Below are 11128 nucleotides of genomic sequence, written 5' to 3'. Positions count from 1 at the left end.
AGGGTACAGGATATAGCATGACAGATGATTGTGGCATGACCAAGGATAGAGATGGGCTGTAACGATAACAGGAATAAGGTGTGTAGGAAAAAGATGCCTGAGGGCTTGAGAGAGGGAAATTATGGGGCCAAAGGAAAACAGAGGAGCCAACGGTTAAGTGAGGTTGATGGTTAAAAGACAATGAATGAGGCCGGGCGCGGTGGCTCAAGCCTGTAATCCCAGCACTTTGGGAGGCCAAGACGGGTGGATCACGAGGTCAGGAGATTGAGACCATCCTGGCTAACACGGTGAAACCCCATCTCTACTAAAAAATACAAAAAACTAGCCGGGCGAGGTGGCGGGCGCCTGTAATCCCAGCTACTCGGGAGGCTGAGGCAGGAGAATGGCGTGAACCTGGGAGGCGGAGCTTGCAGTGAGCTGAGATCCGGCCACTGCGCTCCAGCCTGGGCGACAGAGCCAGACTCCGTCTCAAAAAAAAAAAAAAAAAAAAAAAAAGACAATGAATGAAACACATCTCTGATGCAAAGATTATGTCTCCTCATTTTCCCACTCCTAGGTCAGTTTCCATTTATGTTAGGTGCTCACTTGTCCCCAGTGTGATCAGAAAGTCCTTGTTTTAGGCTGGGATTCTGGAAGCATGCTCTGAGGCTCTGAGATTAGCATGCAGGAGATTTAGTAGGGAGTCCTCTTGGAAACCACACCTGTAAGGGCATAAACAAAGCAGACTGGGGCTGGATGTGGTGGCTCATGCCTGTAATCCCAGCACTTTGGGAGGCCAAGGCGGGCGGGCCACCTGAGATCAGAAGTTTGAGACCAGCCTGGCCAACATGGTGAAACCCCATCTCTACTAAAAAATACCAAAATATTAGCCAGGCTTCGGGGCGGGCACCTGTAATCCCAGCTACTCAAGAGGCTGATACAGGAGAATCACTTGAACCCAGGAGGCAGAGGTTGCGGTGAGCCAAGATCACACCACTGCACTCCAGCCTGGGCAACAAGAGCAAAACTCTATCTCAAAAAAAAAAAAAAAAGGAAGAAAGGAAGAAGGCAGTTTGGACAGTGGGAAAAGTGGAACTGCAACACAGTTGCAACAGAGGCCTCAGCTAATCTCATTGGAGCTCTGGAGTAGCAATGGCCCTTGAGAGTTATCCCAAATCTAGGCAAGGGGCAAGTGCTTGCATCTCCTCATTATCCAGTCACTGAATATGAGCTGCCCCCAGGGAGGATGATTCCTGAAGGGAGACCAGCTGAGAGTTATCAGGGCCAACATTCCTGATGACTAGTAGAGTGAGTGTTTCAGTCCTGAACTGGTGGGTGTGTGGACAGCACCCCTTAACACCCTGACAGTCTCAAGCCCAGAGCAGGATGGTAGCTGACTCAGTCCATGACTCAAGGCTGCTGCCTCTTGGCTCTGTACTTTCCTTTGGTCTCACCTTTCCCTACTTTGCTCCACTGCCCCATTCCCATGCACTTTAACTACAAGAAAACCCTACAACTACCCCCTGACCACACAGTGCCCTCTTAACACCACTCTGCCTTTTCAGATGCTATTTCATCAGCTTAGGGAGTCCTTTCTCCCTTCCCTTCATCAAAATCATGCGTCTCCTACAAGGTCTACTTCAAAAGTTAATCATATTATGAGATTTGAAATGTAATCAACTTCTCCTTTCTCTGGAGTCCCGAAGTATCTTTCTTATGGCTCTATTATCACACTTGTCTTGCTTGCAGTATAGTTAATCCTGCGTTTGCGTTTCCTTTATCAGATTGTTAATTCCATGAGTGGCAGAACTTACTTCTTTATTCTTTTATTATTTCCATAAACTAGCATTCTGCTTGGCACAAAATAGGCAACTCTTTCAACAGAAATCGTTCCAAATTGTTATAAGAGTTTCTTGCAAATAATCTCCCTAAAGGTCTAAAGACCCTTTGACTTCACCCTGTATTATTCCTTCTCATGAGAAGCAGATGAAATTAATTTACTTATTCAATAGAATTTGAGAGCCTACTATGGGACAGATATTGGCTGGACTAGTTCCTGTCACTCTTATTGTTATGTTGTTGAGGTAAAATTCACATAATATAAAATGAACCATTTTTAAATGCACAATTCAGTAGCATTTAGTATATTCACAACATTGTGCAACCCATGCTTCTATCTAGATCCAAAACATTTACATCACCCCAAAAGCAAACCCACTTCTATTGTTCCTGAGCAAATTACACCTAGGCTAGGTATGTTGCAACAAGAAAGACATGAATCTAATGTCTGAAAATTTATAGTTAAACCCATCTTTGTTTAGAAATCATGCTGGCTGCCGGGCGCGGTGGCTCAAGCCTGTAATCCTAGCACTTTGGGAGGCCGAGACGGGCGGATCACGAGGTCAGCAGATCGAGACCATCCTGGCTAACACGGTGAAACCCCGTCTCTACTAAAAAATACAAAACAAAAAACTAGCCGGGCGAGGTGGCGGGCGCCTGTAGTCCCAGCTACTCGGGAGGCTGAGGCGGGAGAATGGCGTAAAAAACCCGGGAGGCGGAGCTTGCAGTGAGCTGCGATCCGGCCACTGCACTCCAGCCTGGGCGACAGAGCGAGACTCCGTCTCAAAAAAAGAAAAAAAAAAAAAAAAAAAAAAAAGAAATCATGCTGGCTGGTTGGGTGCGGTGTCTCACACCTATAATCCCAGTACTTTGGGAGGCCGAGGCAGGCAGATCACCTGAGGTCAGTAGTTCCAGACCAGCCTGGCCAACATGGTGAAAGCCTGTCTCTACTAAAAATACAAAAATTAGCCAGGCGTGGTGGTACATGCCTGTAATCCCAGCTACTCGGGAGGCTAAGGCAGGAGAATTACTTGAACCTGAAAGGCAGAGGTTGCAGTGAGCCAAGATCGCACCATGACACTCCAGCCTGGGCGACAGAGCAAGACTCCATCTCAAAAAACAAACAAACAAACAAACAAACAAAAAACAATAGAAATCATGCTGGCTTTCTTTCTATGATTCTTTTGCTTAATGGGAAGAAACTTTATTTTGGGTGTTCTAAGAGGGTTATGTTTGGATGTCACCAGAGGTTCTACATGCCTGTCCTGAGGGAATATTCTCTCCAACTTTGGAATAAGAGGAGCTCTCACTGACTTTGAGAAAATGAAAGACCCATTCTCAGGCAGAGATATGGAAGCCACTTGGATTGCACCTCACAGACTTGGTACAGCCTGTGATGGAAATGAAGGGGCAGTAAAGCCCCTTTGACCAGCTTTTGTATTTTGGTGCCCTAAAGTTTATGTCTCACTGTAATTAAATGAATAAAATTAACAGCTCTACCAGGACAAGAGAGGCAGCCTCTGATTGGGCATATCCAAAAGTTTCCTTTATCTATGACCTAGAAACATAGGTGCTTTGCATTCATCATCTTTTTTTTTTTTTTTTTTTAATCCCTCTGAAGTATGTTTTACAGAAGAGAAAACTGAGGCTAACAGAGAAAAGTAACATGCTCAGACTAACAAAGGAATGCAGAGCTAGGATTTGGCAGATCATAGCCCACCTCACAGAGGTTGTCTAAGGAAACACTGCCTAGGAACTGGCCCATCCCTAACATCTTTTTTTTTTTTTTTTTTTTTGAGACAGAGTCTCACTCACTCTGCACCCAGGCTGAAGTGCAGTGGCATGATCTCTGCTCACTGCAACCTCTGCCTCCCAGGTTCAAGTGATTGTCATGCCTCAGCCTCCAAAGTATCTGGGATTGCAAGCACACTGGCTACTTTTTGTGCTTTTAGTAGAGATGGGGTTTCACTATGTTGGCCAGGCAGGTCTCAAACTCCTGACCTCAAGTTATCGGCCCACCTCGGCCTCCCAAAGTGCTGGGATTGCAGGCATGAGCCACCACGCCCACCCCCAACTTATTCACTCTCGTCTCCAAGTCCCCTACAGCGAGACAGCAACACACAGCCCAAAGTGGAGATGGCAACAGCGAACGCTTTGATTCCTCCCCTTGGGTGAGTTCACATCTACAGCATGTGGTGAAGCAATGGCTCATCAGCAGCTCTGATTCTCATCCACGTCAGGAGATCCAACACAAACACGATCAGGAAAAAAATGCTCCCTGGGGCTATGAACGAGTTTATTTTATTTTATTTTCTATGAAGACAGCATCAACTTTCCCTCTTTAAAATCACTTTACTGAAAATAAATTTTCTGGAAATGCATTCTTTATAAATGTAAAGCGTGCAAGAATGTATAAACATAACAAAAGCATTTGTAACTGGTTAACTCAGTTAATAGCTTGCAAGATAAGTTTTTGTTTTGGGAGGAATTAGAGATCTCCCAGATTTTGTTGGAGTATTTGCTTAGTTAAGGCTGTAAGGACAGAGATAGCAATTTATCTTAATAGTACGAAAGGATTAATTAAATGATTTAAATGACTTGTAAGAAATAACTAACCAGTCCGGGCGCGGTGGCTCAAGCCTGTAATCCCAGCACTTTGGGAGGCCGAGGCAGGCGGATCACCAGGTCAAGAGACCAAGACCATCCCGGCTAACACGGTGAAACCCCGTCTCTACTAAAAAATACAAAAAATTAGCCAGGCATGGTGGCGGGCACCTGTAGTCCCAGCTACTCGGGAGGCTCAGGCAGGAGAATGGAGTGAACCCGGGAGGCAGAGCTTGCAGTGAGCTGAGATCGCGCCACTGCACTCCAGCCTGGACGACAGAGCAAGACTTCATCTCAAAAAAAAAAAAAAAAGAAATGACTAACCAAACTTTCGAGTCACCCAAAAGTTAAAAACTAGGGCCAATGGCTGGGCCCAGTGGCTCACACCTGTAATCCTAGCACTTTGGGAGGCCGAAGTAGGTGGATCGCCTGAGGTCAGGAGTTCAAGATCAGCCTGGCCAACATGGTGAAACTCTGTCTCTACTAAAAATACAAAAAAATTAGCTGGGCATGGTGGCGGGTGCCCGTAATCCCAGTTACTTGGGAGGCTGAAGCAGGAGAATTGGTTGAACCCAGGAGGCGGAGGTTGTGGTGAGCTGAGATCATGCCATTGCACTCCAGCCTGGGCAATAAGAGCAAAACTCTGTCTCAAAAACAAAAACAAAAACAAAAACAAAAATCTAGGGCCAATATTTTAAGAGAGGATGATACTTTTCAAATTTCATAATTTTTTAACAACCATATTTGTACAATATCAACAATAACTTTTAGTTGATTATTTTTACTTCAATTGATAGCAGGCACTTCAAAATGATTAAGGAGGTATTATCATGCTTTATTAATCCTTAATTTTAATTACGAAGGGATTGTTTATAAACAAGTAAAAGAACTTGGCTGGGCAAGGTGGCTCATGCCTGTAATCCCAGCACTTTGGGAGGCTAAGGCAGGCAGATCACCTGAGATCAGGAGTTCAAGACCAGCCTGGCCAATATGGTGAAACCCTGTCTCTACTAAAAATACAAAAATTAGCCTGGCGTGGTGGCACTTGCCTATAATCCCAGCTGCTTGAGAAGCTGAGGCAAGAGAATCGCTTGAACCCGGGAGGCAGAGGTTGCAGTGAACCGAGTACCACTGCATTCCAGCTTAGGTGACAGAGTGAGACTCCATCTCAAAAATAAAATAAAATAAGATAAAATATAAACAACTAAATGACCTCAAATAAATGTATTCTTGGCCTATGTATTATTTAATTTTTTTTTTTTTAGATGGCGTTTCACTCTTGTTGCCCAGGCTGGATTTCAATGGCGTGATCTTGGCTCACCGCAACCTCCACCTCCCAGGTTCAAGCGATTCTCCTGCCTCAGCCTCCCGAGTAGCTGGGATTACAGGCATGTGCCACCATGCCTGGCTAATTTTGTATCTTTTAGTAGACACAGGGTTTTCTCCATGTTGGCCAGGCTAGTCTCGAACTCCTGACCTCAGGTGATCCGCCTGCCTCGGCCTCCCAAAGTGCTGGGATTACAGGCCACCATGCCCAGCCTATTTAAAACTTTTTAATATTCCTCTGTTATAATTAGAACAAAACATGTCCACAAACAAGTGAGAAACTGTGTTTGAATTTTCACAAATATGTTTGGATTTTAAACGCCTTGTAGTTCGTGTTTGGAAATCAGACCATTCTAATGTCTTCATATCCTCACCCTTATATCAGTATAAAAAGTTTGGCTTCAATTAACAGATAATCCTTTACAACAAAGAATTGAGATCTGGTTTCATCACTTTGCTAATTGTTTCTTCATACATCTGGCTCAATGGAATATACTATGCCTCAGATATATTATTAGAAAAACAGTTTTCTAGGCCGGGCGCGGTGGCTCAAGCCTGTAATCCCAGCACTTTGGGAGGCCGAGACGGGCGGATCATGAGGTCAGGAGATCGAGACCATCCTGGCTAACACGGTGAAACCCCGTCTCTACCAAAAAAATACAAAACACTAGCCGGGCGTGGTGGCGGGCACCTGTAGTCCCAGCTACTTGGGAGGCTGAGGCAGGAGAATGGCGTAAACCCGGGAGGCAGAGCTTGCAGTGAGCTGAGATCTAGCCACTGCACTCCAGCCTGGGCAACAGAGCGAGACTCTGTCTCAGAAAAAAAAAAAAAAGAAAAACAGTTTTCTATATTGTTCCACAAAAGCAAGAAATTAATTAGAGGGCCCATTTGCCAGAGCAAAAGGTAGGGATTTACTCCATCAGCCAATGCTCTGCAATTCCCTCTGGAGAAACCCATCAGTTCAGGTTAGAAGGGAAAGTCTTTGCCTTGCAATATTACCTACAACTTCATTCAAACACTGCTCAGTGTTCTCATCAGACTGACTCATGCCTGCAGGCAAGCCTGGTGTGAGGAAGGATGCCTCAGCCCAGGTGAACCCTTGCCAGGCTGGACTTGTCTAGTGGGAGAGAAAAAGTTGCCTGCAGGGTGAGAAGCCATCTTTCCACTACGGGTGTAGGCCATCCTCCTGACACTGGCTCAGGAATCTCTTACTAAAATACAATTTTAAGTAAGCTCTGAATGTGGAAAGTTCATTGACTCTGTGTTTCAGCTTTTCATTTTTCTACAGAGCATCATGGAGATCATGATCCATGGTGGACTGCGTGTAAGATGAGCTGGGGGTGTCAGCAGAATAAATTTGGAGGAATCCACAGTATTGGCAGAGCACAAAAAGGCCCCTGCAGGTTTTGAAGAGCTGTAGGATGTACTTGCGAAATTTCTCCCCCAGAAAAAAGTAGATGATGGGATTAAGGCAGCAGTGAACAAAAGCCAGAGTTTCTGTGGCCTGGATGGCATAGTCCAAGTATCTTTCAAAAGTGCAGTCCTGAAGGACTTCTAGCTCCACCAGGGTCTCTAGGAAGAGCACTATGTTGTAAGGTGTCCAGAACCCAAGGAAGAGGACCACCACGGCAAAGATCATCTTCACCGCCTTGTTCTTCTTCTCATTTTTACAATGCTGCAAGGTTCTGATGATCATGGAGTAGCAAAACAGCATGATCCCGAAGGGGATCACCAATCCGAGAATGTTGATTTCCAGGGAGCTGAGAACCTTCCACGTCGTGGAGTTGAGAGAGTACTTGGTTTTGCAGTAGGTATGGTTGCGCTCAGTATAACAAGTGCTGAACAGAAAGCCAGGAAGGGAGGCGAACACAGCCACTGACCACGTAGCTAAACTGGTGATTACCCCATAAGTCAAGGTCCTTGCCCTCAAGGAAAACACCGCATGCACAATTGCCAGGTATCTATCAATGCTCATAAGCATGACGAAGAATATGCCGCTGTAAAAGCCCACCAGGTAAATCCAGGAAATCATCTTGCACAGACCTAGCCCAAAAACCCACTGGTCTGCTGCATAGTAGCCCCAAAACGGGAGGGAAAACACGAAGAGCAGATCCGAGATGGCAAGGTTGAGCAGGTACACGTCAGTCATGGACCTGAGCCGCTTGTATTTGAACAGGACCAGAACCACCACAGAATTTCCAAGCAGACCAAATACAAAAACCAAGGAGTACAGCGGGGGCAGGAAGAGCTCCCCAAATGCCTTGATGCCTTCTTTGGTGCAAGGCTTGGGGATACTTTCATACAGATAGTAATTGCTGTATATGCTTTCATCAAGGGTGGTGTCTGCTATATCCGTGGGGTTCATTTTTTAACTCTACAGGCTCCTCAAGGCAGGTCTGGACCCAACCAGAAGAAGCTAATGAGGGGAAGAGCAAAGGAGATTTTTGTGAGAACAAAAATAAACCAAAGTGTTGCTAAATGCAGAGCATAGCTGTGTACTGTTTTGCTCCAGGTCTGTATGTGCCTTTCCTAAGATGAAGGGCTCGGTTACTCACAGGGCCCTGCAGCCAGATGAAATAGTTTTGGGCTTTGGAGGCAGACAGATTTGTTTCAGATTCCAGTTCGGGCACTCACTAATTTTCTTACCTCTCTGCTAGGAGCTTCAGTTCTCTCATTTGTAAGTGAGGATCGTAAAACCTCCTTTTCAAGCAGGTGTTCTTCAAGGATGTATTTCAAAAAGATATTTCATAGTCTGGGGTTACTGAAATCACTTTTAGGGATGACAAAATCAGTCGAACAATTCTCAATTGGGTGTATTTTATATGCATGATCATGATCATCATCAAACTGCATATAAAAATCATTTCTATACACAGAATCCTATTAGAGTGGGAATTCGCCTGATGGATCTAGAAAACACACATTGCAGCCAGAAGTAAAACCTCTATCTCCCCAACCACCTTCACTCCTATCTAAATTGGTAGATAAAGAGGTTGAAATCTTCTTAAAATTTATCATATGCTGACATGTCTATCAGAGGAACTCAGGGCTGAAGGATTTTCCGACTCCAGGCCACTCCCTTGCTTCCTTCTCGAGGCTTTTGTGGGACCCTCACATTCCTTGTTAAAATCCTTTTCGCATTCGTCAGTAAACTCACATTCGCTCTCTCCCCACACCCTCACCACCACACACCCAATGCCCAAATTGTGTTTCTCAAGCAAGAGCTTCTGAAACGAGGTGTGCGGTGGCCCATGCCTATAATCCCAGCACTTTGGGAGGCCGAGGAGGAAGGATCACTTGAGCCAAGGAGCTCCACACCAGCATGAGCAACATAGGGAGACCCTGTGTCTACAAAAAATTGTTTTAAAAGTTAGCTGGGTGTGATGGTATGTGTTGATAGTACCAGCTACTCAGGAGGCTGAGGCGGGAGGATCCCCTGAGCCCAGGAGTTCAAGGCTGCAGTGGGCTATGATGGCACCACTGCACTTCAACCTGGGCAGCAGAGTGAAACCCTGTCTCAAAAAAAAAAAAAAAAAAAAAAAAAGGGAAAGAAAAGAGAAGAAAAAGAAAAAGAAAAAAAGAAAGAAAAAGATTTTGGTTTACTCGTGCAAATAGATACTGAACACCTGCTGCATTGCAGAGTCTCCAAAAAAGTTTGTCGAATGACTAACAATTCTAGTCTTTCTCCACCATTTTACCAGTGAAAATGAAAGGCATAAGCAAGGCTGAGGAGTTAGGAAATTATCAGGAGAACAAAAAACCAGGAGACAGAGCTGGTAAGGGTCTGGAATTATTCTGTAGGCCTTGTGTGTGTGGTATTTCTTGCCTGGGAGTCTTGCTAGAAGCAAGAAGCAGACAAGTGTATATTTTTTATGAAAATGATCTATTTATTTTGGGCATGTGGACTCAGGCCAGATGTGTGCAGGAGGAGAGTCCCACATAAATGAATGCCCATCAGATGAGGGCTCGGAGGGTGTGGGGACAGGTAGAAGGTGTGTGGGCTGCAAGGTAGGTGCCAAGTGTAAGCCCTAGACTCACGAGGGGCCTGAGCATCTGAGCCAGGTCCAGAAAGCAGTGTGCGACCCAAGACCCTGAGAATGTCCCCATCCCCACTTACCTTGCTTTTCTGAAAGCGGCTGTGAGGAAGGTCTGTGAGGCAATGCCAGGCTTGCTCAGGAAGCACAATGCTAAGAAGGACCGGTGCCTTTCAAGGGTGCGTGGCTTCCTGTGAGCACGAGTTCTCTCCCTCACCCAATTGTACTGAGTTCAAGTGGGGTTTTTTGATAGAAGTAGGAAGCAGAAAATGATTCTTAGTCATTTCCCAAGACTGAAGGCCAAGAAGATGTGCTAAGAAAAGATTAAGGAAAAAAATGAAGTCAGTTTCTTTTTAAAAAAGAAAATTTTTAGTTTTTAAAAATGTATTTGTTGGCTTTTAAAAAAGATATTTTTTTAAAGAAATAGGGTCCCCCAGACCGGTGTTCAGTGGTGCAATCATAGCTCACTGTAACCTTGAACTCCTAGGCTCAAGTGATCCTCCTGCCTCAGTCTCCCAAGTAGCTGAGACTAGAGGTGCAAGCCACCGTGGCTGACTAATTTTATTTTTTGTGGAGATACGGGTCTTGCTACATTGCCCAGGCTGATCTTGAACTCCTGGCCTCAAGTAATCCTCCCACCTCAGCTTCCTAAAGCACTGGGATTATAGGCATCAGCCACTGCTTTTTGGCTTTTTAGTTTAAAAAAAAAAATCCATTTAACTGGCCATATGCTGTAGCAACGATCTCTACATTTTGGATCAGCAACCTGTTTGTTAGTTTCTCATCATGGATATGCAGGGGCCAGCAGTTAAGATGTGCAATGTTCTCCTGACAACTGGGATCTGAGAGGCCAGAGTGAGAAGGAAGGCCAGAGATAGTCAAGAAAAAGGATAATGAAGAAGAGAGAAGAGAAAAACTCGTCCAAATGTATGTGTCTGTGAGTGACTTGGAGGGCATTAGCCAACCACATTGTTTGATTCAATAGTTGACACGGCCTCAAACCGGTGTGAAGTGACCTGGCAAAATAGCTTCAAGTCCTTTTACAACAGGAAGACCCCTCACCCAAGCGCCTTCTGCTTGGAGATTGAGGAGATTCACCGGCAGTGGTCTTGGCTGAGGTCTTGAACTTCACTTTGGAGGTGGGTAGCAGTCATAGCCAAGGAGCTGACATGAGCCCTAAGTCTCTCATAGCCTCAGCTTTTGGCAACTTCCAGATGCTTTCCCTGTGTTTCAACAGTTGCTTAGCTCTTTGGTTCAACTTAAAAGAACCATAAATATCATTCTTTCTGAGGAATTGGCATAAATAGGAACTAAAACACTGAGCTAGAATGGTGTTAGGGAACCCC

At 45.1% G+C, this 11128-nt stretch overlaps 1 protein-coding gene across 1 annotated transcript; it reads right to left on the bottom strand.

The window, feature by feature from the left end:
- Window positions 1-6522: 6522 nt before the first annotated feature.
- On the bottom strand, window positions 6523-10007 carry CCR4 (C-C motif chemokine receptor 4). Its single transcript, XM_010372959.2, has 2 exons — window positions 9866-10007; window positions 6523-8164 (listed from the first exon to the last, which is right to left on the bottom strand). Exon 2 carries the CDS (start codon window positions 8111-8113, stop codon window positions 7031-7033), a length of 1083 nt encoding a protein of 360 aa, XP_010371261.1. The 5' UTR covers window positions 8114-8164; window positions 9866-10007; the 3' UTR covers window positions 6523-7030.
- Window positions 10008-11128: the final 1121 nt, after the last annotated feature.

Source organism: Rhinopithecus roxellana, chromosome 1 (assembly GCF_007565055.1).
Source record: "Rhinopithecus roxellana isolate Shanxi Qingling chromosome 1, ASM756505v1, whole genome shotgun sequence".
Lineage (NCBI taxonomy): Eukaryota > Metazoa > Chordata > Mammalia > Primates > Cercopithecidae > Rhinopithecus > Rhinopithecus roxellana.
Note: the sequence above shows the minus strand (reverse complement) of the source record. Positions and strands in the feature narration are given on the sequence as shown.

What these genes read in the sequence shown, in the direction of transcription:
- CCR4 (XM_010372959.2), bottom strand. Translation starts at nt 8,113, where the DNA reads ATGAACCCCACGGATATAGCAGACACCACCCTTGATGAAAGCATATAC.